The sequence below is a fragment of the Mytilus trossulus genome, chromosome 5 (assembly GCF_036588685.1).
Source record: "Mytilus trossulus isolate FHL-02 chromosome 5, PNRI_Mtr1.1.1.hap1, whole genome shotgun sequence".
Classification (NCBI taxonomy): Eukaryota; Metazoa; Mollusca; class Bivalvia; order Mytilida; family Mytilidae; genus Mytilus; species Mytilus trossulus.
In genome coordinates, this window is record NC_086377.1 from 83,338,929 (window position 1) to 83,354,036 (window position 15,108).

The 15,108-nt window shown below is 35.5% G+C and overlaps 1 protein-coding gene across 1 annotated transcript in view; it reads left to right on the top strand.

Annotated features, from left to right (window-relative positions):
* LOC134719215 (uncharacterized) overlaps positions 1 to 15,108 on the top strand; it is a 347,702-nt gene that overhangs the window by 24,397 nt on the left and 308,197 nt on the right. Inside the window, exons 2-4 of the mRNA XM_063582218.1 lie at positions 7,017 to 7,182; positions 10,262 to 10,285; positions 11,338 to 11,430. Of these exons, the coding sequence (XP_063438288.1) occupies positions 10,268 to 10,285; positions 11,338 to 11,430 (111 nt within the window). The 5' untranslated portion in view covers positions 7,017 to 7,182; positions 10,262 to 10,267. The remainder of the gene's footprint in view (positions 1 to 7,016; positions 7,183 to 10,261; positions 10,286 to 11,337; positions 11,431 to 15,108) is intronic.

Sequence of the window (15,108 nt, forward strand, 5' to 3'; positions counted from 1 at the left end):
GTTGTTTATTAAGTAAACTGTTTGTATGAAACATACACATTATAAACAGGCCATTTATACGAGTGTTTTCATTGGATGCTAAATTGGTACTATGCTCCTCCCAATTTTAAGGTAATAATCACTTCATGGTTGAGCAAACAAGGAAGCTAACCAAAGAATCTACCTGTAGCTTCATACTCGCTGAAATCTGCTGTAAATGGTGATATCTTATTACATGAATGGTCTAACCATCAACATAATTTTTCAAAAACGCTCAAACTTTTGTCTTTTGTTGATATAGAGCAAAATATAAAATAATTTATTTTCATCAAATTATATAACCATGCAGCTCTTCTGGGCGATCTGCTTTTACGAGATCGGCGCCCATTAAAATGGATTCATCAATATTATACCAAAAATTGAATTTGCACTTAGCGGAGGTCTGCTTTCACACCAATTTTGACAAACATGTTTTTGATCAACCTGCTAGGCGATCTACTTTTACGAGATCAAATAATCCCATAACATTTTAATCAATTGAATCCTGATGCTAAAATTGTTTACCACATGTTGACATAATCATAGATATCTATGACATAATCAAATCGTCCGCTAAAGTCAAAATATAGGACACTTCATAAACATCTATACTTTGCCTATATTTTTCAACCTATAACGAAAAAAGTGCTAAACTTTTCCGAAAAATACCGATTTTTATTTTATTTTCATGAATTGGGAATTTATATTCACAAATATTTTTATGGGGCCGCTGGCTGATTTTAGGGCCGCAAAAAAGCGGCCCTAAACTATATAGTGGAATCATCCCTGATAAAACAAGTCAAATGAAATAAAAGGGCAGTCCCTGGGGGGTCACCCCCACCCCCTCTTATTTGCAAACTTGTAAACGGTCAAGATCTCCACCTCTAAACCATATATATTCTTGTATGGGACAATAAAACACATCAAATGAAATATAGGGGAAGCAGGGGTTAAAAAATCCACTAGCCCGACGCCCAGGACGAGATCATTTACGCCTCGGGCAATTAAAATGTGTAATCCGATATGCCCGATGGACCAGTACCAAACATTCTTGACGTTTCCAAAATAGAAAGTGAAAAATCCCTTCATCACTATTCTATAGATATATGTTAGCCAATTCGAATCAATTAAATCATCTGGGATTTCAAGAATTTGAACTGGGTTGTACATATTTTAAAAATAGAACAAATAACTCTGGCATGTCTGATGGCCTGGTATCATGTGTTGATTGCAATTCTCGTACTTTAAATATCGATTTCTCATAACATGGCTTGGGGTATTGTACATTGCTTATCGTGCCAAGATTTTCAATTAACGGTATTTGGGGGTATCAGGTATTGATTGGTATTGACCTGTCTTGTTGAACAGCTCTTTAGCACGAAACCATGCAACAAAATATTTTTTAATATTTTAGTACGGGAACCCCAGGAACTTCGTCAGTTTCAAAACGAAAAACGGTAGATGGAAGGAGTAACGAGGCTGAAAATTCATCCCCCAAAAATGCTAAATATGACAGGGAAAAGTCGCGGAAAAAAATTTATAGTGTCCAGGACAGAGGGGCTGCCAAGTCTTTAGCGCGAGACTCACACATGTTCATGCTTATTTGGCGGCATTTTCCTTTGATCTATTGTTTTTTCTCTTTGATCTTTACAATTTGGCCAAAAAATCACACATTCACTTCCTGAAAAGTTGGCAGAACTGGGACACAATGATTCCCCTGGCAAATTTTGGCTGTTGCTGAGGAAAAAAACAGACAATGCTCTGTGAATATTGCCGTTAGTTGCCCCAAGCACGCAAATAAAAAGTCTGCTTTGAATGTGGGAATAACTAATATAAAAAAGAAGATGTGGTATGATTGCCAATGAGACAACTATCCACAAAAGACCAAAATGACACAAACATTAACAACTATAGGTCACCGTACGGCCTTCAACAATGAGCAAAGCCCATACCACACAGTCAGCTATAAAAGGCCCCGATTAGACAATCATGACAATGTAAAACAATTCAAACGAGAAAACTAACGGCCTCATTTATGTAAAAAAATGAATGAAAAACAAATATGTATAAACACATAAACAAACGACAACCACTGAATTACAGGCTCCTGAGTAAGTTAGATTAAGCACCAAAAGAATAAATTACAGATCAACAATTTTTTTTAAATACAGTGTATAATGTCTCCTTCAAAACAAAGGATACCCATTTTGTATTATGCAGCAAACTCTTGATTTTTAAGGCATACTATATATAGCTAGGGCTAGCAGGTCAGTTTTGATGGACTAGCAGTTCTTCCAACAGGGCTAGTAAAATCCTGCTGCCAATAAGTCCTGGGCTAGTTAGCTGTAACAAAAATTTTTAACCCCTGGGAAGTCCATGGGGGTCAACCCCACCCCCTCATGTTTGATAAATTGTAAAAGGTCAAGATCCCCACCCCTAAACCATATATATTGTTGTAAGGGACAATTAAACAAATTAAATGAAATATAGGTGAAGTCCGTGGGGTCACCCCCACCCCCTCATGTTTGATAAATTGTAAACGATCAAAGGATCCCAACCCCTAAGCCATATATATTCTTTTAGGGACAATAAAACAAATCAAATGAATATGTGACCATGGGAATGGCAAATTATGGGAACTTTGTTTGGGAGACTTCGTAACAGCATCCTGTTACAATTACTTCTTGTTTTAATTAATTTGGTCGCGGAAATTAGCGACTTATGTACCGTCAGTCAAAATGAGAAAAACAAAGAGACAAATACAAACCCAGGTCCTTAAAAATAAGATGACAAATAGGACGAAATATGTCCTCCAAAAAGATGAGCAATTCGAGATTCTACCAAGACACCAACCATGCCAACCCGTGCGATTTTATGAATATCATGTTAGGGAATGTGAATCTAAGAAATACAGAGACAGTACACAGCACTTCCAATAACGATCGATCAGACATAGTCTGAGAGATGACACTAAACATATTTGTAGGGGTACCGATTTTATATCCCGAGCTTATTTTAAAATCTAGAAAAACATGCCTCTTTTATAATGGTTGGGGGAGAGGCAGGACTGATGAAATACCTGATTACAACAAAACTATTTACGAAAAACAAATATGACAGACATGAACCAACGACAACCACTAAACTACCAGCTACTGACAGTGACTTGGGACAGGCAAATTACAAATGTGGCCAGCGGGGTTAGAAATTAGTTGAAAAGGGCTTAACTCATCAGATCGATACAAAGCAAACAAACTTTTAACACTTATATATATAAACATACCGGACTTGACAGCGTATTTACAAATCCCTCACAACAACAAAAACACATTGTACAGATTTGAGAGTATTCTCTGGTATTGACAGCTAGCTCAAAGCCTATAACACTAATACAAAATCATATATCTAAGACATGGTGTGACATTCTTGTCCCGCGTGTGTCTTTGTCAAATGATTTCCCTTCTCCTGGACTCTCTCTTGGTTTGTCTACCATTCATTGGTTAAGGCAGGGTTGCCCACCTAATCCTTACAGTGGCGGGTTGGATATGGCCATTTTGACAATATCCAATACACAGAATAAACTCTGTATTCACTATTGTATATAAAGCAAATCATATGATGACCATGCCGAATTTGTTGAAAATAGTTCGATGAGAATCTGTACAAATAATTCCCTGTTTAACGTACAGTCAGGGGTACTACTTGTACAAGTACTTTTTATTTACTTGAAGAAGTAAAACAAAATATACTTATATAAGTAAATTTGTAGGATACTTAGGCAGCAACCATTTGATTTTCTGGGTGGGGGGGTCTATTTTTTTTTTGGAAAAAAAAGTTTGTTTCCAGTTTTTGGAGAGAAAAAATAATTTGTTTTTGATTCTGAGAAAAAAAAAATGTTTGTTTCACCCTCAGCTGCCACTATATGTAATGCTAAAATTTAAAGAAAAAAATTGTTTTCAACTTGTCGCGAAAAAAATATATTGTTTTTCGCCGCAGCCCGCAGGCGAAAAAAAAATTTGTCCAGAAAAAAAAACCATAGCCCCCCCCCAGAAAATCAAATGGTTGCTGCCTTATACAAGTGAATTTTATTTACTTGTATAGGTAAAAAAAAATACTTAGTTATGTCCCTTAGACATTCAGATTCATCGTAAACAGACGTCTTAAAAGCACAATATTTCAGAAGGTAGAAGACCTGGATCCTTCATACTTCGTACTTTGGATATAGATGCCTTATGTTATGAAGTTTCTGTCTGTCATATGTCCATTTTCCTTGACCTCATTTTCATGGTTCAGTGACAACTTGAAAAAACAATTAAGATTATTAGTATTCTTAATTTCTCTCTTATTATGAGTAGTTGGATAACTATATTTGGTATGTGCGTACCTTGCAGGGTCCTAGTGCCCGTCAGACAGTTTTCTATTCATGGATCAGTGAACATGCAAGGTTAAATTTGTATGGGTCGAGTCCATATGCATGTTTTTAACTTCTCTGTAACCTATGTACTTCATGGTTTTATGAGAATAAACTATCTATCATATCTCAAATACTGTATTTAATAGGTCTACTATATTTATGCCCTTGTTGGTCTGTGCATCCGTCTCTCCCTACATATGTCCGTGCGTCCCAAAGTTGGTATCCGTTCTCTAACTTTAGTTTGCCTCAACCAAATGTTATGAAACTTATACACAATTCTTATTTCCACAAAGGACAGATCAAGTTTGAATTTTGGTGCTTCACTTAAACCGTTCTAGAGTTATGCCCCTTTACAAATGGTAAAGGTGCTGAATTTTTCGTTTCCGTTCTCTGACTTAAGTTAGCCTCAACCAAATTTTTATAGTGACCTTTACCGTTCTTCAGTTATGTCCCTTTATAACTTTATATGATATGCAAGCGGGGGCAACTTCTGTGTCCCATCATGCCCATGGAAACATTCCCAATTTATTTGTATATGGAATCATTATAAGATGTACATGTCCAACTGGCAGCTGTCACCCGACGTTGACCTCATTTTCATGGTTCAGTCAGTCAAGGATATAACTTTATAGAGTTATTACAGAAAAATAACATATATTTGTTATTGTGGACTAAAAAATCAAAGAACTGTGATAACATATGTATGCTACATGTACATGTTTCAAAGGAACAATATACATATATACATCATTAGTTTAATTTAAATGTATACAATTTCTATTGATATTACTATTTTCTTTATGTATACTCAACTATAGAAAGATATAACAGTTCATAGTTTTCCAATCATGCATAGTACACCTTTGTTATTACAGAAAAAGTACATGTATGTCTGTAATAACTAAAGGGTGTTATTACAGCTTCTCTTTTAACTCCAAAGCATTTGTTTAGACATATACATGTAATGCCAAATTATATCCGGGTGAAATTTGACCCGGAGGAAAAAAATGTCACAGTAGTTGTTGTTATTTTTTTATCCAGAGGAAAATATTTCCCTGGGATATTTTTTCCTTTGCCGTGAAATTCTATCTGGGTAGTTAACTTATTGAATAGTTATTAGAAAAAACTTATCCTTTAAAAATACTATGAAATAATAATAGTGTATTTGAATGAAAACGAAATAGTTAAAAAAAATGTATTATAATGGGAAATAATTTCACAAATTATCATTGAAAAAATTTCCTGAAATATTCAAGTCAATATCATCCTTTTAAAAAGAAAATTATCATGAAACATAGGGAAGAAAACCAGAAGTAATTTCAAAGATCATAATTGTGAAAATAATATCATGATTAAATAAGGTTAGTGAAATACATGTAAAAGTGAGTTGTTTTCAGATCTCAGTACAAATATGAATTTAAAAGTAAGGTAGAAATATAGTTGCATTACTACTGTTAACAGCAATAGAAGAATTTGATTATGATGATATTTTCAACTATATAAATAGTTTTGTCTGGGGACAGAGATGTAGTTGTTGATTATATGGAAATCAGATAAATCATAGCATAACAATATATTGGAACAAAAGCATGTTTAACAACTGGATAGTATTTACCTTTGAAATGTTATCTGTCTTATTAAATCAAGTTGTTAGACATCTTATTTTATAAATGAATATATAAAAAATAAGATTCAAGGAAAAAAAATTCACTATGAAATAGATTCAGAAATATATTAAATTAATCTCTTTAAAATATAAATTGCTCATAATTACCTCCCTTTGATAAATTATGCAAATTTGTTCAACCCTTGTGAAACATTTATAGTTATAGTCAGGTATATATTGATTGTGAGTAACTTACATAGTAGTTAATGGGACTCTATTTCACACGGTTCTGTGAAATGCCATGCCGTTCTGTGAAATGCCATGCCTGAAAAAAAATGACCGGGACAAAGTATCTTCAGTATAGAATATCACAGAGGAAAAAATAAACCCTTACACACATGCTTAATTACAATGTATTTTAATTTATTGTAAGAAATAATGATCAGAGCATGTAATGAGGTTCTGCGCAAGCTTCCCAGTAATTCCCAAGTGTCTCATACATTTCATATAGTAAGTTACACAATGTACATGCTTTAATAACTATAAGCCTTGTGATATAACAGCTCAGTTTATCCCTTAAAAGCCTTGTCTCATTGATTTACATGTCAATCATGTTAATGAAAAATGTATTAATTTAATTCAAAAATTAGTTATCATGGCTATGCATTTAGTTTCTGCGCAAAGTTTCAAGAGTTCCCTAGAGCCCGCTAAAAATTAAAATAGTTATGATTTATTTTACAAATAACAAACATATTTGCCTTTACTTTGCTGAACTTGTAATCATTATTGTTTAGCCTTTAGGGGCCAGATCAAGTGTGCCTCTGGGTGCGGAATTTTCTCGCTGTGTTGATGACCCATTGTTGGCCTTTGGCTGTCTCTGCTCTCTGGTTTTGGTTGTCTCTTTGACACATTCCTTGTTTCCATTCTCTATTCTGTTTAATCTGTTTACATGTTTTAAATTTTAAAACTTTTTTTCAGATTCTGATTGACTGGTGGCAAAAGGGGTATGAATTTAAAGTGGCATTAAGGCCTTGCAGACAGACTTAACAATAACATGCTGAAGTTGCAATAACAGTTTGACGAAGACCCACATGTAATCCCATATTGACAGTTGTAGAACTCGTACCAACAGATTTCACTTTGGGTATTTAATTGTATTGTAATAAGTAAGGGACTTTACTTTAACACGTTTCTTTAAAATCACATAATCTTCAGTTTGCATGCTCAGATTGAAAAAGTATTGCTTACGAGCTTCACTGTTCCACTTTCTTTCTCGCCTTGTAAAAGTAGTTAAACAGGTTTTTATGCCCCACCTACGATAGTAGAGGGGCATTATGTTTTCTGGTCTGTGCTTCCGTTCGTCTGTCCGTCTGTGCGTCCGTTCGTCCCGCTTCAGGTTAAAGTTTTTGGTCGAGGTAGTTTTTGATGAAGTTGAAGTCCAATCAATTTGAAACTTAGTACACATGTTCCCCATGATATGATCTTTCTAATTTAATGCCAAATTATAGTTTTGACCCCAATTACATGGTCCACTGAACATAGAAAATGATAGTGCAAAATTCAGGTTAAAGTTTTTGGTCAAGGTAGTTTTTGATGAAGTTAAAGTTACATCAATTTGAAACTTAGTACACCTGTTCCCTATGACATGATATTTCTAATTTTAATTCCAAATTAAAGTTCTGACCCCAATTTTCACGGTCCACTGAACACAGAAAATGATAGTGCGATGGACACATTCTTGTTTTCCATTGTCATGATTGTTATGCATTGTACCTCATTTACCTGTGCAATAATTTCACGACGTGAAACCGTGAAATTTCATATGAAATGATTAAGTACTGTCAAGTATGAAAATTTTGTAATCTCTTTAAAACATATTTAATGTCATTTCAAAAACATTTCTGCCTCGAAAAACACAAAAACTGGCACAGAAACACTTCTATATGTACTGGATGTGTAAACTTTATATCAGGATCTGAACATCATAATATTCAGTATGCTAAAAATAAGTGTTATTAAAGCTCGGACGGTAATAGCTTAACATATTTTGTATAGTTTCATCACTCGATGCATAAAATTGAGAATGGAAATTGGGAATGTGTCAAAGAGACAACAACCCGACTATAGAACAGACAACAGCAGAGTCCGTCATAGGTATTTTTATCGTTCGGCTGCTGTTCTGTGCAATATCTCCGATTATATAAATCCCCTGGATCATAGTGGGTGCAATATTACCTATTAAGTTAGAAATACGACGATGATGTATGAGTGCCAATTGAGACATCTTTCCATTCAATACACAATCTAGTAAAGTAATCAATCATAGGTTCGTTGCTGAAAAGTAAGCTCTAAAGTGACCAAAAATTATTTGTGTAGAATAACATAAAAAAAAACGGCCTTATTTTATATACAAAATTAGAAATTTGTATATCCAATGCATAAAAGAAATATAGTAGGTTTAGGTGTAACGGTGCAATTTTCACAAAACATATCAAATTTCCCACGTTGTCGAACATAAACATGGATAACATCATTAATGATTTTATTAAGATTGACAAATGTTCGAGTCCGAGTCCGTTAAAAATTTAAAAAAAATCTAATATCTCCATTTGCATTTGAAAAAAAATCTTAGCAAAGACGAAAACCATATGAAACAACAGTTGTTTTCCACTACCGTCAGAGCAAAGGGAACAGTTTGAAAGTGCCAAATACTGAAATATGTCAAAAATCAATACTTTTGTAAACACTGTCATGTATGTAAATACTTTATAATGGAAACCCGAACTTCTGAGGGATGTTTATATACAAAAATAAGGAGATGGAGTATGATTTCCAAATGGGACAACTATCCACTTAAGCACAAATAAAGTGGATGTAGGTAATGATAGGCAACTGTAACGCCTTCAACAATTAGAAAACCCCATACCGTATAGTCGGCTATTAATGGCCACGATTGATGATTATACGCTATTGTCTCTTAAAGACAAATAAATAAACACATTTTGTCCTCGATTTAAATTACTTTTTAAACATAAAAGTAGGTGCAATATATATTTTTAAACTCAAAAAGTTTATTGACCCCATCAGATACTTGACAAACTCTTAGTCTTCGTCTTTTGTATGAACACAAAATTCATGGATCACACATTCAATGACATTTCTCTTTAACTATCTATACGAAAGTTTCTGCACTCATGAATATTAGCATCGGCTGTAATCTACGGGTAACTTTACACCTATATGTTTGTCTGATGTGTAATTGTGTTTTTCACTGTTGTTTCGTTGCTGTCTGGTGGACGAATACATGAATTCTGCATGTCATCATCAAACACGTGAATAGCTATATATCTGGTAAATCACACACTTTTTCTTCGCATAGAAAGAACTCTTCATTAATCTGAGCATGGAACGAATACTTTATATCACGAAATATAAATGTGGATACAAAAAATGAAAAACTAAGCGAAATTGTTAATCCCGTATTGCACGACAAAATGTGTTGTATTTAAGTAAGTAGCACGTGTTATTGGTTGATTGTAAACACGTAGGAGTCCATAATGCATTGTTGCTCATTTAGTGGATTGGTAAAAAAACCAGGTAACAATAAATTGCGTCACACGTAAATAAACAATTACACGTGCGAGAACATAAGTATGCTAATTCATGCATTTCCATATAAGGTAGTGTTGCTGACCTGAGTAATGATAACATCAAAATTTCTTTTTGACTTTTTTTTAAAGTCATGTGTGTTATGAAGGTAGATGTCACAGTTGTTATGTGGTAATTCATTTTTGCTGTGTGTGTTAATGTTTATTTTTTTACATGATCCTGTTTGTGTTTCAGATTTGCAAATATCATTTTCATTATTAATTAAAAATGTACTTTCAATAAATTTTAGGGAGGAAACTTGATGGTTCGTGGCATTCCCTCTTAATTAGAAAATAATATATTATAAATATTCAATCAGAATCCAAATTCAGAGCTGTCTTAAGCTTAAATGTTGTGTCCATACTTGTTCAACTGTTCAGGGTTCGACCTACATTGTATACAGGAAAAACCAGTTTGCTGTCACTTGACAGCCTCTTGTTCTTATTGTTGAAGGCCGTACCGATGCCTATAATTGCTTACATCCACTTCATTTGAACTTAAGTGGATAGTTGTCTCATTGGTAATCATATCTCCTTATTTTAATAAATATACAATGATTTCATTTTCTTTTACAGGATATAATGGCAAGTTGGGATAAGGTAAGTTTTTCTTCTTAAAAGTCAGTGTCATGTGACCTATGTCATCTGTCCCATGTTGTCTTTAAACTGTACATAAAGATACAGGTGTGTAGTATTCTCAGAGTCAGTCAGTGTCATGTGACCTATAAAATGTATGTCATGTGATCTATGTTGTCTACAAACTGTACATAAAGATACAGGTGTGCAGTATTCTCAGAGTCAGTCAGTGTCATGTGACCTATGTCATGTGACTTATGTTGTCTATAAAATGTACATAAAGATACGATACAGGCGTGCAGTATTCTCAGAGTCAGTCAGTGTCATGTGACCTATGTCATGTGACTTATGTTGTCTATAAAATGTACATTAAGATACAGGTGTGTAATATTCTCAGAGTCAGTCAGTGTCATGTGACTTATGTCATGTGACCTATGTTATAAAGATACAGGCGTGCAGTTTTCTCAGGGGGAGAACAGGAGAAATCAAAATGACTACAGTGAACAGAATTTCAATATACAAAATTCCAGGAGACAAAAAAAAAGAAACGTAAGATATTGTAGGACATTAACAACTCTTTAAGTCGAAGAGAATCTGACAACGCCATAGAAAAAAATGAAAAACAATCAAAATTCAAGTCTACATTAGTCATTTCAGGGCCTTTTATAGCTGACTTATGCCATATGGGCTTTGATCATTGTTGAAGGCTTTACAGTGACCTAAAGTTGTTATTTTCTGTGTCATTTGGTATATTTTGTAGAATTGTCCCTTTGGCAATCATACCACATCTTCTTTTTATATTCAAAACATTACATAGAAAACTAAAGACAGAGCAACACAAACCTCAACAAAAACTTAGGCTGATCTCAAAACTGATGCATAATACAATTGTCTACAGACTTTTCTAAAAAAAACCTCTGAAATTATACACAACAATTTCACTCCTTCTTGGTAATCACTGTTTTTGGTATAAACTGTTGAAACTGTAAAAATGTAGCTTGTTAAATTCAATTATTACATTTATGATACATTTGTATGTTCTAGAGGAAAATGTAAAAGATTTGTTTTGCTTACAGAAACTTCTCACAGCTGCAGAGAATGGGAATATAAAAGAGGTAGAATTATGTGTAAAGAACGGAGCTAACTTGGAATGTAGAACTGATGGTTATGTAAGTGAAGAAAAATGTTTAACACATTAACAGATATTTATTATATAGTACACATAATGTGGATCATTTTAACATTGCCCTTGTTAGTGTTCAATGATTCAGTGTACATGTGACCTAGCAATGACACTCTTATTCCCAACACCAACATGTGATATAATAATGTCCCTCTTATACCATGTATACTCCACACCAGCATGTGACATAACAATGTCCCTCTTATACCATGTATACTCCACACCAGCATGTGACATAACAATGTCCCTCTTATACCATGTATACTCCACACCAGTATGTGACATAACAATGTCCCTCTTATACCATGTATACCCCACACCAACATGTGACATAACAATGTCCCTCTTATACCATGTATACTCCACACCAGCATGTGACATAACAATGTCCCTCTTATACCATGTATACTCCACACCAGCATGTGACATAACAATGTCCCTCTTATACCATGTATACTCCACACCAGCATGTGACATAACAATGTCCCTCTTATACCATGTATACTCCACACTAACATGTGACATAACAATGTCCCTCTTATACCATGTATACTCCACACCAACATGTGACATAACAATGTCCCTCTTATACCGTGTATACCCCATACCAGCATGTGACATAACAATGTCCCTCTTATACCATGTATACTCCACACCAACATGTGATATAACAATGTCCCTCTTATACCATGTATACTCCACACCAACATGTGACATAACAATGTCCCTCTTATACCATGTATACCCTACACCAGCATGTGACATTACAATGTCCCTCTTATACCATGAATACTCCACACCAGCATGTGACATTACAATGTCCCTCTTATACCATGTATACTCCACACCAGCATGTGACATTACAATGTCCCTCTTATACCATGTATACTCCACACCAGTATGTGACATAACAATGTCCCTCTTATACCATGTATACTCCACACCAGCATGTGACATAACAATGTTCCTCTTATACCATGTATACTCCACACCAGCATGTGACATAACAATGTCCCTCTTATACCATGTATACTCCACACCAGCATGTGACATTACAATGTCCCTCTTATACCATGTATACTCCACACCAACATGTGACATTACAATGTCCCTCTTATACCATGTATACTCCACAGCAGCATGTGACATTACAATGTCCCTCTTATACCATGTATACTCCACACCAGGATGTGACATAACAATGTCCCTCTTATACCATGTATACCCCACACCAGTATGTGACAACAATGTCCCTCTTATACCATGTATACCCCACACCAGTATGTGACATTACAATGTCCCTCTTATACCATGTATACTCCACAACAGCATGTGACATAACAATGTCCCTCTTATACCATGTATACTCCACACCAGCATGTGACATTACAATGTCCCTCTTATACCATGTATACTCCACACCAGGATGTGACATAACAATGTCCCTCTTATACCATGTATACCCCACACCAGTATGTGACATAACAATGTCCCTCTTATACCATGTATACCCCACACCAGTATGTGACATAACAATGTCCCTCTTATACCATGTATACCCCACACCAGCATGTGACATAACAATGTCCTTCTTATACCATGTATACTCAACACCAGCATGTGACATAACAATGTCCCTCTTATATCATGTATACCCCACACCAACATGTGACATAACAATGTCCCTCTTATATCATGTATACTCCATACCAGCATGTGACATTACAATGTCCCTCTTATACCATGTATACTCAACACCAGTATGTGACATAACAATGTCCCTCTTATACCATGTATACCCCACACCAGTATGTGACATAACAATGTCCCTCTTATACCATGTATACTCCACACCAGCATGTGACATAACAATGTTCCTCTTATACCATGTATACTCCACACCAACATGTGACATAACAATGTCCCTCTTATATCATGTATACCCCACACCAACATGTGACATAACAATGTCCCTCTTATACCATGTATACTCCACAGCAGCATGTGACACAACAATGTCCCTCTTATACCATGTATACTCCACACCAGTATGTGACATAACAATGTCCCTCTTATACCATGTATACTCCACACCAGCATGTGACATAACAATGTCCCTCTTATACCATGTATACTCAACACCAGTATGTGACATACCAATGTCCCTCTTATACCATGTATACCCCACACCAGTATGTGACATAACAATGTCCCTCTTATACCATGTATACTCCACACCAGCATGTGACATAACAATGTCCCTCTTATACCATGTATACTCCACACCAGCATGTGACATTACAATGTCCCTCTTATACCATGTATACTCAACACCAGTATGTGACATAACAATGTCCCTCTTATACCATGTATACTCCACACCAGCATGTGACATTACAATGTCCCTCTTATACCATGTATACTCCACACCAGTATGTGACATAACAATGTCCCTCTTATACCATGTATACCCCACACCAGCATGTGACATAACAATGTCCCTCTTATACCATGTATACCCCACACCAGTATGACATAACAATGTCCCTCTTATACCATATATACTCCACACCAGCATGTGACATAACAATGTTCCTCTTATACCATGTATTCTCCACACCAGCATGTGACATAACAATGTCCCTCTTATACCATGTTTACTCATGATACTCCACACCAACATGTGACATTACAATGTCCCTCTTATACCATGTATACTCCACACCAGTATGTGACATAACAATGTCCCTCTTATACCATGTATACTCCACAGCAGCATGTGACACAACAATGTCCCTCTTATACCATGTATACTCCACACCAGTATGTGACATAACAATGTCCCTCTTATACCATGTATACTCCACACCAGTATGTGACATAACAATGTCCCTCTTATACCATGTATACTCAACAGCAGCATGTGACATAACAATGTCCCTCTTATACCATGTATACTCAACACCAGTATGTGACATAACAATGTCCCTCTTTTACCATGTATACCCCACACCAGCATGTGACATAACAATGTCCCTCTTATACCATGTATACTCCACAGCAGCATGTGACATAACAATGTCCTTCTTATACCATGTATACCCCACACCAGCATGTGACATAACAATGTCCCTCTTATACCATGTATACTCCACACCAACATGTGACATAACAATGTCCCTCTTATACCATGTATACTCCACACCAGCATGTGCCATTACAATGTCCCTCTTATACCATGTATACTCCACACCAGCATGTGACATAACAATGTCCCTCTTATACCATGTATACTCCACACCAGCATGTGACACAACAATGTCCCTCCTATACCATGTATTACCCACACCAGCATGTGACATAACAATGTGCCTCTTATACCATGTATACTCCACACCAACATGTGACATAACAATGTCCCTCTTATACCATGTATTACCCACACCAGCATGTGACATAACAATGTGCCTCTTATACCATGTATACTCCACACCAACATGTGACATAACAATGTCCCTCTTATACCATGTACACTCAACACCAGTATGCGACACAACAATGTCCCTCTTATACCATGTTTACCCCACACCAGCATGTGACACAACAATGTCCCTCTTATACCATGTATACCCCACACCAGCATGTGACACAACAATGTCCCTCT